Source organism: Schistocerca nitens, chromosome 6, assembly GCF_023898315.1.
Source record: "Schistocerca nitens isolate TAMUIC-IGC-003100 chromosome 6, iqSchNite1.1, whole genome shotgun sequence".
In the NCBI taxonomy this organism is placed as follows: domain Eukaryota; kingdom Metazoa; phylum Arthropoda; class Insecta; order Orthoptera; family Acrididae; genus Schistocerca; species Schistocerca nitens.
In genome coordinates, this window is record NC_064619.1 from 243,707,172 (window position 1) to 243,726,367 (window position 19,196).

The 19,196-nt window shown below is 40.4% G+C and overlaps 1 protein-coding gene across 3 annotated transcripts in view; it reads left to right on the forward strand.

Moving 5' to 3' along the window:
- LOC126263010 (EH domain-binding protein 1) overlaps positions 1 to 19,196 on the forward strand; it is a 206,933-nt gene that overhangs the window by 140,112 nt on the left and 47,625 nt on the right. Inside the window, exons 13-17 of one of the 3 annotated variants that reach the window (XM_049959974.1) lie at positions 6,679 to 6,751; positions 8,545 to 8,643; positions 8,981 to 9,100; positions 14,136 to 14,241; positions 14,341 to 14,465. In XM_049959974.1, coding sequence (XP_049815931.1) covers positions 6,679 to 6,751; positions 8,545 to 8,643; positions 8,981 to 9,100; positions 14,136 to 14,241; positions 14,341 to 14,465 — 523 coding nt within the window. The remainder of the gene's footprint in view (positions 1 to 6,678; positions 6,752 to 8,544; positions 8,644 to 8,980; positions 9,101 to 14,135; positions 14,242 to 14,340; positions 14,466 to 19,196) is intronic. The other 2 variants (XM_049959975.1, XM_049959976.1) reach the window with 2 other exon arrangements.

The window sequence follows — 19,196 nt, forward strand, 5'->3', positions numbered from 1 at the left end:
TTTGAAAAAGAAACTGTTTTCCAAAAAGAGGGGAATTACGGCTTTCAAACAAAGTATATCAATCTTTCAACAAATAATTCTTAGTGGGCTCAAATTTTCAAGTGCATATAGTTTGTGGGTATCATAAATGTTGAAAATATCTTAACGTAAAATATATAATAAGCTCTTCAGCATCAGTGGCATGTAACCTACTCAGTGAACATTAATTTTAGAAAGTAACATCACATATAAGAATATGAGGATTTCAGATATACACAGTGTATATATGTTGTTGTTGTTGTTGTTGTTGTTGTGGTCTTCAGTCCTGAGACTGGTTTGATGCAGCTCTCCATGCTACTCTGTCCTGTGCAAGCTTCTTCATCTCCCAGTACCTACTGCAACCTACATCCTTCTGAATCTGCTTAATTTACTCACCTCTTGGTCTCCCTCTACGATTTTTACCCTCCACGCTGCCCTCCAATGCTAAATTTGTGATCCCTTGATGCCTCAAAACATGTCCTACCAACCGATCCCTTCTTCTTGTCAAGTTGTGCCACAAACTTCTCTTCTCCCCAATCCTATTCAATACCTCCTCATTAGTTACGTGATCTACCCACCTTATCTTCAGCATTCTTCTGTAGCACCACATTTCGAAAGCTTCTATTCTCTTCTTGTCCATACTAGTTATCGTCCATGTTTCACATCCATACATGGCTACACTCCATACAAATACTTTCAGAAACGACTTCCTGACACTTAAATCAATACACGATGTTAACAAATTTCTCTTCTTCGGAAACGATTTCCTTGCCATTGCCAGTCTACATTTTATATCCTCTCTACTTTGAAAATCATCAGTTATTTTACTCCCTAAATAGCAAAACTCCTTTACTACTTTAAGTGTCTCATTTCCTAATCTAATTCCCTCAGCATCACCCAATTTAATTTGACTACATTCCATTATCCTCGTTTTGCTTTTGTTGATGTTCATCTTATACCCTCCTTTCAAGACACTGTCCATTCCATTCAACTGCTCTTCCAAGTCCTTTGCTGTCTCTGACAGAATTACAATGTCATCGGCGAACCTCAAAGTTTTTACTTCTTCTCCATGAATTTTAATACCTACTCCGAATTTTTCTTTTGTTTCCTTTACTGCTTGCTCAATATACAGATTGAATAACATCGGGGAGAGGCTACAACCCTGTCTCACTCCCTTCCCAACCACTGCTTCCCTTTCATGTCCCTCGACTCTTATAACTGCCATCTGGTTTCTGTACAAATTGTAAATAGCCTTTCGCTCCTTGTATTTTACCCCTGCCACCTTTAGAATGTGAAAGAGAGTATTCCAGTCAACATTGTCAAAAGCTTTCTCTAAGTCTACAAATTCTAGAAACGTAGGTTTGCCTTTTCTTAATCTTTCTTCTAAGATAAGTCGTAAGGTTAGTATTGCCTCACGTGTTCCAACATTTTTACGGAATCCAAACTGATCTTCCCCGAGGTCCGCTTCTACCAGTTTTTCCATTCGTCTGTAAAGAATTCGCGTTAGTATTTTGCAGCTGTGACTTATTAAACTGATAGTTCGGTAATTTTCACATCTGTCAACACCTGCTTTCTTTGGGATTGGAATTATTATATTCTTCTTGAAGTCTGAGGGTATTTCGCCTGTCTCATACATCTTGCTCACCAGACGGTAGAGTTTTGTCAGGACTGGCTCTCCCAAGGCCGTCAGTAGTTCTAATGGAATGTTGTCTACTCCCGGGGCCTTGTTTGGACTCAGGTCTTTCAGTGCTCTGTCAAACTCTTCACGCAGTATCGTATCTCCCATTTCATCGTCATCTACATCCTCTTCCATTTCCCTAATATTGTCCTCAAGTACATCGCCCTTGTATAAACCCTCTATATACTCCTTCCACCTTTCTGCCTTCCCTTCTTTGCTTAGAACTGGGTTGCCATCTGAGCTCTTCATATTCATACAAGTGGTTCTCTTCTCTCCAAAGGTCTCTTTAATTTTCCTGTAGGCAGTATCTATCTTACCCCTAGTGAGACAAGCCTCTACATCCTTACATTTGTCCTCTAGCCATCCCTGCTTAGCCATTTTGCACTTCCTGTTGATCTCATTTTTGAGATGTTTGTATTCCTTTTTGCCTGCTTCATTAACTCCATTTTTATATTTTCTCCTTTCATCAATTAAATTCAGTATTTCTGCTGTCACCCAAGGATTTCTACTAGCCCTCATCTTTTTACCTACTTGATCCTCTGCTGCCTTCACTACTTCATCCCTCAAAGCTAGCCATTCTTCTCCTACTGTATTTCTTTCCCCATTTCTGTCAGGTGTTCCCTTAAATTTTCGTCTCCCTTCACTGTCTGAATAATTTCTTTTATCTCATCATACATTTCATCAATTTCTTCATCATCTGCAGAGCTAGTTGGCATATAGACTTGTACTACTGTAGTAGGCATGGGGTTCGTGTCTATCTTGTCCACAATAATGCGTTCACTATGCTGCTTGTAGTAGCTTACCCACACTCCTATATTTTTATTCATTATTAAACCTACTCCTGCATTTCCCCTATTTGATTTTGTATTTATAACCCTGTCACATCATCTTTGTTTTTAGATATATTTTTCCTACGTGGAATGTTTCCCTCTATATAACCCGGACGGTGTAACACTGTGCCAGGATTTGAGGAAGTCGTATCCCTGCTGGATAGCCACATTCAGAATCTGATCCAGTCCCGGAAAGTATCCTGTCACTGGATCAGATTCTGAATGTGGCTCTCCAGCAGGGATACGACTTCCTCAAATCCTGCCCTGAAATGAGATCCATCCTTCATGAAATCCTCCCCACTCCACCAAGAGTGTCTTTCCGCCGTCCACCTAACCTTCGTAACCTGTTAGTTCATCCCTATGAAATCCCCAAACCACCTTCCCTACCCGCTGGCTCCTACCCTTGTAACCGCCCCCGGTGTAAAACCTGTCCCATGCACCCTCCCACCACCACCTACTCCAGTCCTGTAACCCGGAAGGTGTACACGATCAAAGGCAGAGCCACGTGTGAAAGCACCCACGTGATTTACCAACTGACCTGCCTACACTGTGACGCATTCTATGTGGGAATGACCAGCAACAAACTGTCCATTCGCATGAATGGACACAGGCAGACAGTGTTTGTTGGTAATGAGGATCACCCTGTGGCTAAACATGCCTTGGTGCAAGGCCAGCACATCTTGGCACAGTGTTACACCGTCCGGGTTATCTGGATACTTCCCACTAACACCAACCTATCTGAACTCCGGAGATGGGAACTTGCTCTTCAATATATCCTCTCTTCCCGTTATCCACCAGGCCTCAATCTCCGCTAATTTCAAGTTGCCGCCACTCATACCTCACCTGTCATTCAACAACATCTTTGCCTCTGCACTTCTGCCCCGACTGACATCTCTGCCCAAACTCTTTGTTTTTAAATATGTCTGCTTGTGTCTGTATATGTGTGGATGGATATGTGTGTGTGTGCGAGTGTATACCCGTCCTTTTTTTTCCCCCTAAGGTAAGTCTTTCCGCTCTCGGGATTGGAATGACTCCTTACCCTCTCCCTTAAAACCCACATCCTTTCGTCTTTCCCTCTCCTTCCCTCTTTCCTGATGAGGCAACAGTTTGTTGCGAAAGCTTGAATTTTGTGTGTATGTTTGTGTTTGTTTGTGTGTCTGTCGACCTGCCAGCACTTTCATTTGGTAAGTCACATCATCTTTGTTTTTAGATGTATTTTTCCTACGTGGAATGTTTCCCTCTATTATAACCATATATATATATATTCCTTCCAGGAATTTCTGACTTTCAGCCTTGCATCTCAATCCTTCTTAAAAAACCTTAATCCTACTCCCAACATCACCACTGCTGAAGCCCAGGCTATCCGTGATCTGAAGGCTGACCGATCCATCGTCATTCTTCCGGCGGACAAGGGTTCCACGACCGTGGTACTTGATCGTCGAGAGTATGTGGCTGAGGGACTGCGTCAGCTTTCAGACAACACCACATACAAAGTTTGCCAAGGTAACCCCATTCCCGATGTCGAGGCGGAGCTTCAAGGAATCCTCAGAACCTTAGGCCCCCTGCAAAACCTTTCACCTGACTCCATCAACCTCCTGACCCCACCGACACCCCGCACCCCTACCTTCTACCTTCTTCCTAAAATCCACAAACCCAATCATCCCGGCCGCCCCATTGTAGCTGGTTACCAAGCCCCCACAGAACGTATCTCTGCCTACGTAGATCAACACCTTCAACCCATTACATGCAGTCTCCCATCCTTCATCAAAGACACCAACCACTTTCTCGAACGCCTGGAATCCTTACCCAATCTGTTACCCCCGGAAACCATCCTTGTAACCATTGATGCCACTTCCTTATACACAAATATCCCGCACGTCCAGGGCCTCGCTGCGATGGAGCATTTCCTTTCACGCCGATCACCTGCTACCCTACATAAAACCTCTTTCCTCGTCACCTTAGCCAGCTTCATCCTGACCCACAACTTCTTCACTTTTGAAGGCCAAACATACCAACAATTAAAGGGAACAACCATGGGTACCAGGATGGCCCCCTCGTACGCCAACCTATTCATGGGTCGCTTAGAGGAAGCCTTCTTGGTTACCCAGGCCTGCCAACCCAAAGTTTGGTACAGATTTATTGATGACATCTTCATGATCTGGACTCACAGTGAAGAAGAACTCCAGAATTTCCTCTCCAACCTCAACTCCTTTGGTTCTATCAGATTCACCTGGTCCTACTCCAAATCCCATGCCACTTTCCTTGACGTTGACCTCCACCTGTCCAATGGCCAGCTTCACACGTCCGTCCACATCAAACCCACCAACAAGCAACAGTACCTCCATTATGACAGCTGCCACCCATTCCACATCAAACGGTCCCTTCCCTACAGCCTAGGTCTTCGTGGCAAACGAATCTGCTCCAGTCCGGAATCCCTGAACCATTACACCCACAACCTGACAACAGCTTTCGCATCTCGCAACTACCCTCCCGACCTGGTACAGAAGCAAATAACCAGAGCCACCCCCTCATCCCCTCGAACCCAGAATCCCCCACAGAAGAACCACAAAAGTGCCCCACTTGTGACAGGATACTTTCCGGGACTGGACCAGACTCTGAATGTGGCTCTCCAGCAGGGATACGACTTCCTCAAATCCTGCCCTGAAATGAGATCCATCCTTCAGGAAATCCTCCCCACTCCACCAAGAGTGTCTTTCCGCCGTCCACCTAACCTTCGTAACCTGTTAGTTCATCCCTATGAAATCCCCAAACCACCTTCCCTACCCTCTGGCTCCTATCCTTGTAACCGCCCCCGGTGTAAAACCTGTCCCATGCACCCTCCCACCACCACCTACTCCAGTCCTGTAACCCGGAAGGTGTACACGATCAAAGGCAGAGCCACATGTGAAAGCACGCACGTGATTTACCAACTGACCTGCCTACACTGTGATGCATTCTATGTGGGAATGACCAGAAACAAACTGTCCATTCGCATGAATGGACACAGGCAGACAGTGTTTGTTGGTAATGAGGATCACCCTGTGGCTAAACATGCCTTGGTGCACGGCCAGCACATCTTGGCACAGTGTTACACCGTCCGGGTTATCTGGATACTTCCCACTAACACCAACCTATCCGAGCTCCGGAGATGGGAACTTGCTCTTCAATATATCCTCTCTTCCCGTTACCCACCAGGCCTCAATCTCCGCTAATTTCAAGTTGCCGCCACTCATACCTCACCTGTCATTCAACATCATCTTTGCCTCTTCACTTCTGCCTCGACTGACATCTCTGCCCAAACTCTTTGTCTTTAAATATGTCTGCTTGTGAGATGTCTGCTTGTGTCTGTATATATGTGGATGGATATGTGTGTGTGTGTGCGCGAGTGTATACCCGTCCTTTTTTCCCCCTAAGGTAAGTCTTTCCGCTCCCGGGATTGGAATGACTCCTTACCCTCTCCCCTAAAACCCTATCCTTTCGTCTTTCCCTCTCCTTCCCTCTTTCGGCAACAGTTTGTTGCGAAAGCTTGAATTTTGTGTGTGTGTGTTTGTGTTTGTTTGTGTGTCTATCGACCTGCCAGCGCTTTCGTTCGGTAAGTCACATCATCTTTGTTTTTATATATATATATATATATATATATATATATATATATATATATATATATATATATATATATATATATATATATATATATATATAATCTGAAAGAAAGATGATGAGACTTACCAAACAAAAGCGCTGGCAGGTCGATAGACACACAAACAAACACAAATATACACACAAAATTCAAGCTTTCGCAACAAACTGTTGCCTCATCAGGAAAGAGGGAAGGAGAGGGAAAGACGAAAGGATGTGGGTTTTAAGGGAGAGGGTAAGGAGTCATTCCAATCCCGGGAGCGGAAAGACTTACCTTAGGGGGAAAAAAGGACAGGTATACACTCGCACACACACACATATCCATCCACACATACAGACACAAGCAGACATATTTAAAGACCACGTGGAATGTTTCCCAAAAAAAAGAAAAAATTACTTTGTATGAGGGATAGTATAGAAATCGCATAGAACACCTCTGCATTGCTGTGTTATGTGTTGTAGTTGATGTCCCTCAGTATAGTATTTAAAGGAACCCACTTGGGTTGTTTGTTTCAGTCCCAAAAATGATGGCGAAGAAAAGAAATCTCCAACAAATACGGTGTCCCTCTATCGCTTGTCACAAGACAATGTAAGTATTTGCTATATACTGTGCAATATAGTTGATATCCAAGCAGGTTCGTGGTTCATTTGGTGAGGAGAAACACATGATGGCAGTGTTCATATGAATTACTTAGAATATGGAAAGAAATGCACGTGGAATATTGGGAGAAATATTAAGCAAAAAAGAAGTGTAAATAGTTCTTGCATACAGAGGGTAATGTTGGAAATGATGTCTGGATTGGAGTATAATTTTTCTGGAACTTGAGGATCCCACAAAGACAGAGAAACTAACAAATGTGAAAGTAAAAACCATGTGTCGTGATATCCTGAATGACCAGCTTATAATTTTTCTTACTTACAACATTTGCAATGGTTATTTATATGCTGATTAAGACCATAACCTTGATAGCTTCGCAGTAGTTACAGGGCCCTTTTTTTGTATCAATCCACTAATGTAATAATTTTAGAAATTGTCAGTTTCAACATAGTTGTTAAAGTAAAACAGGTATCTTATTACTCTCCCATGGGGTACACCTGAAGCTGCTTTCTCCTCATTAAGATTTATGTGCTGAGTTCTGTAGGCTGGAACTTATCTGCTCCAGCCACAAAGCTGATCTGGTATTGCATCCTCTTCTATTTTGTACATTAGGTGCCTCGTATGCCGCTGTATCAAATATCTTCCAGAAATCAAGGTATGCTGTGCTTATCTCATTGTTGAACATAATGAGTTGAGCTTCACAAAATCCATGTAGATTCCTTGAGAAGAGATTTTCAGTCTCTTAGTTATAATACAAATACTTAAAATATGATTTGTAATTCTACAACATATTGATACTTTCAGTATGCCCTATAGTTATGGGTATTTGTCCCATCACCGTGCTTGAAAAGTGGAGAGTGACTATCACCTTTTTCTAGTCACTTTGAACGATTCATTGCTCCTGTAACCAGTGATAAATTGCTGATAGAAAGAGAGAAATATTCTATGTAAGATTATGCAGGAATCATATTTGATTCACCTACATTTTCTCTTGTGTTCAGTCATTTTAGTTGATTTTCTGTTCCACACTCACTTATCTCAGTATGTCTGAGTGATAGAATTTTACTTTCAATGATTCTCAGATTTATCTCCTTATGACTTTCTGGCTTTGTTCACTTTTTGTTTGCAAATGAGGCCTTGACATCATTTAAATCTATGATGAATTACTCATTACTTTTGTAGTAACTTCCCGACAGGGCGATTGAACCATTCCTCACAGTCTTTCTTGGCACAATTTATAAACTGTTATACAGTATTCATAAATTTTATGTATTAATGCTCCATCTTTTTAAACTCTGGAGATGAACTTTGTATGTTATTTACCCATATAATCTGCAAAATTTATTTATATTTATTTTCCCCACTTGACGAGGAGAATGTTTTTGTACATTCCTCCACATTCCTTCAACAGATTCAGTTAAAGATAACCATTTGATATTGTTGGCTGTATGACCTCGAGGGAAGGCTCCACTCCGTAATGAGAAAGGTAATCCTGCTTTGCACACATGGTACCTTTCTGTTCTGAAGTGTATTGTGTTTTAAATGCATGTGAGAGAAGAGAGACGGTGAAGCCCTGTCATTGTTGAAGCTGTAACAGCATAGTTGTCACTGACTTCCTCTTTTGTGTTTACTAAATTAGTATGTTTGTTTGTTTGTTCTTTGGCTACAGGATATGCCTGCAGTCTTTGGAAAATTGCTGTCCACATTTGTGAGAAATATGTAAGAAGAAATCCCTTAATGTGTTTAGTGATAGCTACCTTGATGGGCTTTGTTTCTGTTTTCAGCAATCTGTTAAATCATATGACACAAAGATGAACAAAGAGAATCCAGACTTGCAGGACCAGCCTGCTTCACCAGCCCATAGTGAACCACTTACACGGCATGTAAGTAATTACTTTGCTGTGAATGTTAAACTGGTGTGTGATATTTTTGTAGTAGTAAAAAAGAGTACTTTCTTATTATAGCATCCAGTTATGTTTCCTCCCCTTGCCATGCTTGTAACATTGTTTGTATTTGTGAAAGACTGTTTTATTTGTAGACACAGTGATATTGTTTTGTTTGTCTAGATAAAGTTTAACTTTTTGCTTTCTGAAAAATAGAACAATATGTCATTCACTGCATGTGAGTTTTCTTCACAACTAAATATGTAATTATCCATTATGAGTGATGATAATAATAATAATAATAATAATAATAATAATGTAACTGATGCTTGGTCAGCAAATTCTAACACGTCATGATGAATTGAGAGAGCGTGCTCGTCAGCTCCTGGAACAAGCCAGAAGAGAAGTAACAATTCGTGGGACTAACAGCCATTTAACAGTTCAGTCACCAGTCAAGGTATGTATAATTTGGTTGTCATTTTTCCTTTTAAATGAACTGCAGTTTACACGTATTAATACTGGAAATGTTGTATAAAATAATGACCATTATATGTGCGAAAGCAGTTGTTTCAGGATTAACATACAAAAATTATTCATATTTGCTAATGGCATACACAGCAGTTTCATATGTTACTACAGAAGTGAGCTAAACCAGAGCAGGTCATGATAATTAACTCATATCTCAGTTTAATTTTCTGTTTCACAATGTATCTCCTTGCCTCTGGTTTGGTGTGACCCTGTCTTTGGAAGCATTCACCTTTTGCGAAATATTAGAATATTAGTAAAATTCATCCGCCATAAGCTACTATGTAGCCTGAATATATTTTACCTCAGAAAGACAGAAACAGACATAACCTTCAGAATAAAATTCAAACGTACTATGAGGGAAAAAAATAAGTTTTTCTGTTGAAATGATGGTACTGGGATGAGGTGTGTGTGTGTGTGTGTGTGTGTGTGTGTGTGTGTATTTTAAAGGGGTGGAACCGATATCATGTAACTGAATAATTTGCAGTAAAATATTATAACGACCCTTTCTATCATTTGTCTTTTTTTATTGAGAATGTTGACCAGTACTTGTTGATAAAACATGATGTAAGTACTACCAGATATTTTGTATTGCTTACCACTTATATTGTAAGGAATGATAAAAAAAGTTTCCATTTGTGGTAGTTGATGCAGTGTATATGCAGTGTAGCATGGTTTGGATGTGAGTATATAAATGGTTTGGATGTGAGTATATAAACACTGACATGACGTGTAGACAAGGGATTAATGTAGTATTTGTGTCTTTCTGACATGCGTACGTTAAATGTGGAAACATGATCTAGGGCAACTATAAAGACTCAAAGACTCCTTTCTTACTAGGCTAATTACTGTTTAGCTCTACAGGTCCTTTATACTGAATGTTTCCCCACACCACCTAGTATTGTCTTTCTGTGTGTGTGAGTAACTGTATGTTCACTGTTGTGGGTAAATACATACAGCATACACAGGGCGGTGTGTGAAACTGATAGCGATTACACGCTTCCGCTGTTGTAGAAATCTGCTCCAGATGCTGCAGATACCGTGTTGAGCTGAAAGTGGTAACCAAAGTACGGAGAAATATTCTTCGGGGCTTTGTTGCATAGCAATCAGATTGCTTTCAGTTCTGAGAAATGTCCAGGTACTATTGTGGATTTGAATGATCCATGAAGTGACTTCTTTTCTGGAGAAAACATCGAACTATTTCATTAGAACTGAACGCTCCCGTCAGAACTGTTCTCAAGCTGATGTTTATTAGTAAATCACAATAGAAGTATATTGCTGGGTGTGTAATAACACGTACCTTCTTGAAATGAACAATATTTTATTGTTCTATTAACTGATTTCCTTCCATATACACTTATATTTTACAATGTGAATCAAAAACTCCCAATGGCGTCGATTTTTACATCACAAGAATGGCTCTCCTCTCGTAAAATTACTGTTAACAAGAACAAAAAACTCTATATCCTAAGAATAATTATGTGAGCGCTGACCGCCACAGAGTAATAAACAATATCTCTCTCTCTCTCTCTCTCTCTCTCTCTCTCTCTCTCTCTCTCTCTCTCTGTCACAGCAAGTTACGCCACATGATACATCATACAACATTATGACCTAATGACAAGTCCAAACAGGACCATTGTGCTGTTATTCTTTTCTTGGCTGCTGAAGGGCAGACACTGCCTAAACATCCTTTAGAGAATGAAGAATATGCATGAGGCAGCATGTCTGTTGAAAAACCATTGTGTTGGAATATTGCGGCAAGTTCATGATAAGACACATCCCCATATCGCAAATACCATAATGCAGAAGTTACGCCAACTCATGTTTGAGACATTTGAGTACCTGCCTTATAGTCCCCATGCAATTATCATGCCTTCGGTCCATTAAGAAAAGCCTTGAGGTGTCAAAAAATTCCTGTCTGATGATGTGCAGCAGGCAGTTATGGACTTCTTCATGCAGCAGGTATCTTCAATCTGGTGTATCAGAGGGATGATTGCCTCAATGCACACTATGATTTTGCATGATTCTGGACTGTATGGCATTCAAACAGAAAATTCTTGATCATCCTTTGTATATTTTCTGGTAATGATGTTAGTAGCCAAATGCAGAAAATATAGACCACATAAATATTGACTGAAGCACCAGTAACTTGTTAACTTTCTCTAAATCAGACTTAGATCTACACCCTGCATGTTCTTTAAGCCACACAAGCGAGAATCTGTCTGCTTGGTAAATGATATCAGTAATTCACACTCAAACAATGGAAGTTGTAAAATCTGTGAAGACTATAATGCATGTGTTAATGACAAGGTTGATTCCAGTAAGAATTTTGAATTCAAATGTAAATTGACTGTACCAAATTATTAATAAAAATAAGACACAATATTGTTTGGTGGCCTAAGCAAGTTCTTGATTTTATTACTTAAGTGATACTACACACTGACTGAATTCAAAAAACTGATAACAACTTGGTCTATAACATAGGTTTTGTAGTGGAGGTTATCACAAATTTTATGAGCAAGATGGCTTCTGGCTGTTACACTGCCAGACAGCTATGTTATGTAGATAGTGTGAATCAGGTTTGGTTAAGTTGAAAGCTGTTTTCATGGTCCCTGTCATCTTTGAGTTTTTTTGTTGCTCACTCATTTGTTTCTTCTCTTTTCAGCTGATTTTATTGCCAGTTGCCCCATAGACTCCAACACACTGTTTTTCTTTTCTTAACTCATACTATCACCTCAAACAGTTTAAGTTGTTTCTCTGTTTTCTTTGTGATGTAGAAATATTGGACATAAACTAGAAAAGAACACATCCAAGATTTAATGTCACCATCTTGATTCCCACAAATGAAAACTGTAACAGTGTGTCCATTTAAGAAGACTGTAGCAGTTTCTTCTATCCTTACCACAAATAATCTTACCATAAGATTAAGTTTAACTATGGATCCTAACTTCCACAACAAATTCTAACTTGGCTTCTCAGCTGTTGTCTGTGTCTTTACAAGCTTGTTTTGTCACCAGCATTGTCATCCTTCTGGGCACTGAAGCACAATCTGTCCCTTACCTTATCTCCTGTATGATCTGTTCATGTGCATTGTGGTGCATAATTTTTTGTTATATTCCATTCAGAGTTGTTCTTGTGGGTAAATTGTTGTCTCCCTGTATTTGAAAGATATTAACTGCTTCATTCACCAATATGCACCCCATTACCTCCTGGACCTCTTCTCATCACTGTTTGTGCTACCTCACTATACATCAACAGCCCTCATGCCCATGGCCTTGCCACAGCTAAATACTACCTCTCCAGAAGACCTTCCAACTCAAAACACACTATCTCATTCCTCATACACTTCACTGGTCAAGACACTCTGGCCTCACTCCTCCATAACCTCAACACCTTCTCCCCCATCTGCTTCACCTGGTCATACTTAGGATAATATGCCACTCTCCTGGACATTAACCTCCACCTCTCTGATGGTACCATCCACAACCCTGTCCACATTAAACCCACTAACTACCAACAGTACCAGCATTTTGACAGCTGTCACACTTTCCACACCAAAAAACAACTCTTACACAGCTCATCCACCTGTGGATGGCATGTCTGTAGTGACGGGGATTCCTTTGTCCAGCACGCTAAACATCTTCATGGCAGGTACTAACCCTCAAATGCGGACCACAGACCATTTCCTATGCCATTACTTCACACACCCCTAACCCCCTCCCCCACCCCAACCGCCACCCCCCAAGAATCAGCTGCAAAGAAGCGCCACCCTCATCACCTATTATCAGCCCAGACTGCTGGAGCAACTGAACCATATTCTTCACAAGTCTATCGTCATGCCCCAGAAATGGACATCCTACCTAAGATCCTTCCAACCCCAACCAAAGTAGCATTTCATCGCCCACCCAAACTGCACACCATCCTGGTGCATCCCTATGGCACTCACACTCCCAACCCCTTGCCACATGGATCATGCCCATGCGGAAGACCCAAGTGTAAGACATGCCTGATTCATCCACCCAGCAAATCCTACACCAGTCATGTCACAGGCTTATCATATCCCATCAGAGGCAGAGCCACCTGTGAAAGCATCCATATTGTATATTAATTGTCACTGCACATCATATTATGTGGACATTGGCACCAGCTAGTCATCTGCCAGAATGAATGGCCACCACCAAACTGTAGCCAAGACCGAAGTTGACCACCCAGTCATGTAACATGTTGCTGAGCGTAACATGCTAAAGTTCAAGCATTGCTTCACAACGTGTGCCATACGGTTTCTTCCTTCCAGCACCAACATTTCTGATCTACTTACATGGGGGTTGTCCTTGCAACACATCCTTCGTTCCCCTAATCTGCCTGGCTTCATTCTCAGCTAACCCCTGACCCCACACCCTCTACCCAACTGTCTCCCCTTCCTCTGTCCTCTCACCCCTTCCTAATACACTGCTCCACATCACCTTCATCATGCTCTGAGTCTCATTGTCTCTGGTCCTGTGTGTTGCATGGCTATCCTGTGCACCTGCCACTCCTCCCTCCCACATTCCTAGTCTGCACACCTGCTGCATCCTGCTGAGCTGCTAGCTGTCTGTCCCAAACTCCCCCCCCCCCCTCTTCCTGCTTGTCCCCTCCTCCTCTAACCACCCCATCTGACGCAGTCTCCACCCTAGTCAACCAGCCAAACTCCAGTTTCAGAAGTTTCAGAATTCTAGGTACAGCCAGCACAATATAGAGGTACAGGTGTGCGTGTTGTGTGTGTGTGTGTGTGTGTGTGTGCGCGCGCGCGCGCGTGCACACAGCATGCATGCACAATGTTAAAACACTCTTGTATGACTACCACAACTCTCAATCAATATTTTGTAGATAAAATTACATTGTAATTTAAAAATCCAGTTAAAAACAATGATGAGAAATCACTCAGTCCTTATAAATTTGTTACATTTTACTGTTTCTTGGTGTTACAGGATGATGAGGAGAGGCAGCAACAGTTACGAGAAAGAGCACGAAAGCTTATTGCGGAAGCAAGAATGGGTGTTGTTCCTACTTCACCAAGTGAGTTTAACAGCAAAGGTAAACAAGAAATTTTGTTCTATTTTGAATACATCTCTATGTACTTGAAACTGTACAACTGAAACTTGACAGGTTGCATTTTTTAAAATTTTTTTACAGTCACAGGTGCTAGTGATAATAGTCCTTCTAGGGAGAATGAAAAATCGGATGACCAGAATAATGTTTTGTCACGGACCTTGGAGAGAATGAAGGAATCATCTCCAGTGCAATCACCAGAGCATAAAGTAAGTCAGGCAGTAGATCTAAAGCCTGTCAGTTTGTCATTCTTCCCATTTTGTTTGTAGACAGATCTCACTAAATTTGTGTAAGATAGTTTTTATAATGTTAACCAATAGATCAATATTTCTATGAAAGTCAGAAAACTGTCTCCTAAGTGACATAAAAGAGCCATAATTTGAAATTACCATCACATTAAAGTTGATTTATTGTTGATTATTGCTGATTATTGCTGAAGTTGAGCTTTGTCTTTTGGAGAGTTTTTTCACCCATAGTCTCATATCTGACATTCAGAAACCACACCCAAGATTTTCATATTCTCTCACTTGCTATGCACAAACTAATAATGCTACAGAAAAAAATGAATAAGACATTTTTGTACGAAATTTAATGTAGTTAAAATTTGTACTGGAAAGCTTTTTTTCTGGAGGCCATAGTTTTTGAGTTAATCAAGAAAAACATACAAAAGTGATCTTCAAACCCAACTCCACCTCCACCCTCGTCCCTCACCAGTGAGGATTTCTAGTATGTTGTTCGTGGCACTTCCTCCTGCCATTGTGCAAAAATTTGTGAATACACAAACTATTCCCAATATTTAAACTCTTTTGGTCTCTATTGATTGGGTCATTATACTACCAGCATAGTTGGCTATTTTGATAATGTGACCATGAAGTTAATGAAAGAAAAGACACATTTGGAAATGTTACACTAAAAATAATTGTACTGACAATTCAGTCCAAATGTACTGAGGAAGGTGGTGCAGTGGTCAGTGGTTAGCAGACTGGAATGGTTCCATTGAGAGGGCATAGTCAATTTCCTTGCCCAGTTGGCAATTGTGCTTAGTCTGTAATGACCTCGATGTCGACGGGACATTAAAGTCAGCCTTCCTTCCTTCCTTCCTTCCTTCCTTCGATTCAAACTTAACCATTATAAGCACAGTAGTTTTGTAGTCAGAAGGCCGCACAAGCTCAATGATGTAATTGTTTATTTTATATTGTTAAAATTCACAAAATTGTTAAATAAAATTTATACAAATGTCAGTTTTACAATTTGTAAATACTAGACCCAGCCAGTGGCATATGAAGGACAAACTGCATTAAATTTTCTACAAAGATGTCGTGTTCATTTCTTCTGTGTGACTAATATACTGCGCATAGTAAGCAAGATAATATGAAAATCTCACACATGGTTTTTGAAGGCCAGATATAACATTGCAGGTTGCATAAAACAGCATTGGTAGGGGCAGCTGAATCACCATGTATGTACATTCATACATTTCAATATTTTTGTGAGGTTTATGCTTGGGTGCCACTTTCTAACTTTCCACTCCTTTACAGAATTCTTTCCTTCATCTTAATCTTAATCTTCACTTTTAGCTACTATGTTGCTGATAGCATATATAAAATTAGTTCAGTGGTTCATGAAATAATAGTTCAGTATTACCCATTAATAACTGTTTTGTGTCATTTGACTACATGAGAAACATTTGTACCAATTATGAGTCTGTACATATTCCTTTTTGTGTTACTTACACACTTCGTTTCTAGTAGAGTCTCTCTTCTCTGTGGCTGCATTCAGTGAAATAAGACATTTTTGGCTGTGAAAATTATCTTGTGGTTGGGACACAAACGCAGCTATTTGATCCAACATTTGGTATTTTTTCAGTAGCCACCTGAGATTATTTCATGATGTGATGGAGCACATTGTTCTGCCATTGCAGCATCAGTCTTTACAGAAAAACTCAGCTTCGACCAACTTTTTGCATTTTCTGTACTCCATGTATTCAATGTTTATAGCCAGCCAGTTTTTTTTAAAAAAAAAAAAAACCGTACCACTCTTCTCCTTGTGGAAAAATTCAGCTCTCCGAATTCTCTCTTCTGCTGTATCTAGAACCAGCTAACTTTCACACTCCTTCGTGGGCACATTATGTTAGTCTTGAGTTACATTATTTTTAGTCCTTCTACAACACTTCAACAACTAAGCTACTTCCTCACAGGACCTGATGCTTAGTGTGAACTTCCAGGTGGAAGATTGTGAGGGGCAGGATCTGTGCAATTCTGTCTCTGAGACAGTAATAGACAGTGCAAAATTAAGAGTATGACTGATATGGAGGTTCCCTATGTGATGAGTCTGTGCTAATGTTCGTTACAGTGCTGTCATATATTCCCAAGTATGTGGTTGTATTAGCTCCCTCAATGTCCAACCATTCTGGATGGCTGGCATTTGATCTGTGGAGGTGAGAAGGGTTGAGTCCAGGGTGGCGTTTAGGAAGGTCGGATTTATCTAGAGAGAATTTTGAGGCAAAAGCACGTAGATAGAATAAGGAAAAGGTGGTATTTATGGATGTGGTTCCAGTAATGGTGGCAGTTAGCAGGAACAGATGACCCAAGATGTCACAATGAGTGCCATTGGTTATTATCAGACCCTGCCTTTGCAGTTCTGATCATTCCATGTTGCTTAATGACCCTGGTCATAGCATATGCACATGACAGCTGCTGGGTCTGCCATTGAAAAGAGCCTTGTGGGCCTACCCTTTACAAGTGCTGGTCAGTTGCAGCCAGCAGTACATTTTCAGACATAAAAATATCTCAACTAATATTATCTATTAAATATGATTTGAAAATAACATTATTAACTGTCTTTGCTGAGTTCAGCACATTCATGTACACATTACTGAGCTTGAAATCATTGGTGCTAAATTTCTTTGTAGCATTAACAATATTACACATCTCTCATAAATAGAAGTCTCACCTAAAATTTCCTTTAACATTTTACACACACATTTTTTAACTACAGAAAAATGTTTCCCCTATGCTTTCTTATAAACCTCCTTCATAAATATAATACTTTTTATGATTTGAATATCACTATTTCTTAATGTGCACAAATATAATCATAAAAAACAAACACACACACACACACACACACACACACACACACACACACACACAGTAACTAATATGAGAAAGCACAGATAAATTTTGCATATATATTGTGCCGTAGAGGAAGAGAAAATCCTCAGTTAGCTCACTAGACCACACCACGGCCCTAGAGCATATGGATAAGCTGGAGTAATCATAGGGCTAATTTGTTTTTGCTGGGCCTTGTCTTTCTTCTCCCCTGTTTCACTCACTCCCCTTTGGAGGAAGCCACCTGCAACTGAGGCAGGGTTTTCAGCCACCTTTAAATGCTCCTATGTGCACCACAATAGTACATAACAGGTTGGGAGTTGTAACTTAATGTTGACCAGAGAGGTCTTTTGGTTACCAAGTAAGGCCCTTGGTACTGTGTAATGAATTTCTTTGTTTTTCCCATTGGAACAAAGGGTTTTACCAACAATACTCATTACACATTGTCGAACTTGGTACTTGGGCAGCTTGGCCATCTCTTTTTGTATCTCTTCCTGCAAGCCCAGCTCTTTTGTATTTGCTGTTTGAACCTACCACCAAATACCCCTCAACCTCTTGGTAAATAATGTACAGCTGATACATCTTACCCAGGAAGTGGTTCAGACAGTTCTAAAGGGGACTAAAAATGACCTTGTACGGTAATACTCCTCTACTTCGGTGTACCTTTGAGTTATAGAAATACAGTAGAGAGCATCCCTGTCACTACGGCAACTGTTCACATAAAATGGAGTGAAATGATGGTATGGCATTGATGGCCGTCTGGGGAAGTTCTTTCATCAAGTTACAAGTCTTTTCACTTGACACCACATTGGGCGACGATGATGATGATGATGATGATGATGATAACACAACACCCATTCCCCGAGCAGAGAAAAATCTCTGACCTAGCCAGGAATTGAACCTGGGCCCCGCTGCACGGCAGTCGGATGCACTGACCACCCAGCTAAGGTGGCTGACACTGTTCACGTAACAACTCAACATTTTTCCTGTGCTTCTTTACATTCATTCTGTTCTCCCATTAGATCTTGCAAAAAACGTAAGACATGTGATCATAAAGTAACAAGGATTTTTAATTTTGAGGGCTTTATACATCAGATTTTCAAACTTCATCTTCTTGGTACATGCGGTCCTGATGTATTATTACATTTTCAGCTGTTTAGAATATTTAGTTCTTTGTTGACAGTCGAAAAGGTTGTAAATGTTTTTGGGTGCTCAGTGAATTTTTTCTTTCAAAGAATATGGATCCCAGAATTTGCATTAAATTTTGCTTGAAAAATGGAATAAAATACACCATCGCAATCTAAATGGTGACTGCCTTTTGGTGACTCTACTATGAATAATACAAGATTTGGAGTGATGTAAACCTTTCAAAGAGGGTCGAGAAGTTGTTTATGATGATGACTGCCCTTGGACGCCCTAGCACATCAGTTACTGATGACAGTGTGGAAAAAGTAAAGAAAATGGTTGAGGGAAAATGCTGAATCACCATCAGAGGGGTTGCTGATGATTTCACCATATCATTTGGCTCATTTCAAGCAATTTTTTCAGGTGTTTTGGGCATGAAACATGTAGTAGCAAAATTTGTTCCAAAATTGTTGGATATTTAACAAAACTGATGTCATGTAGACATTGCTCAGAAATTGCTGAATCAAGTCTACAATAATCCAGAACTTCTAAAGGAGGTCTGTTATAACAGATGACAAAACATGGGTATGTAGGTATGACAGTGAAACAAAGGCCCATTCGTTCCATTGAAAACTTCCTGAAGAGACGAGAAAAAAAAAAAAATCAACTATTTTGATCACAGGTGAAGGTTCTTTTCACCTTTTC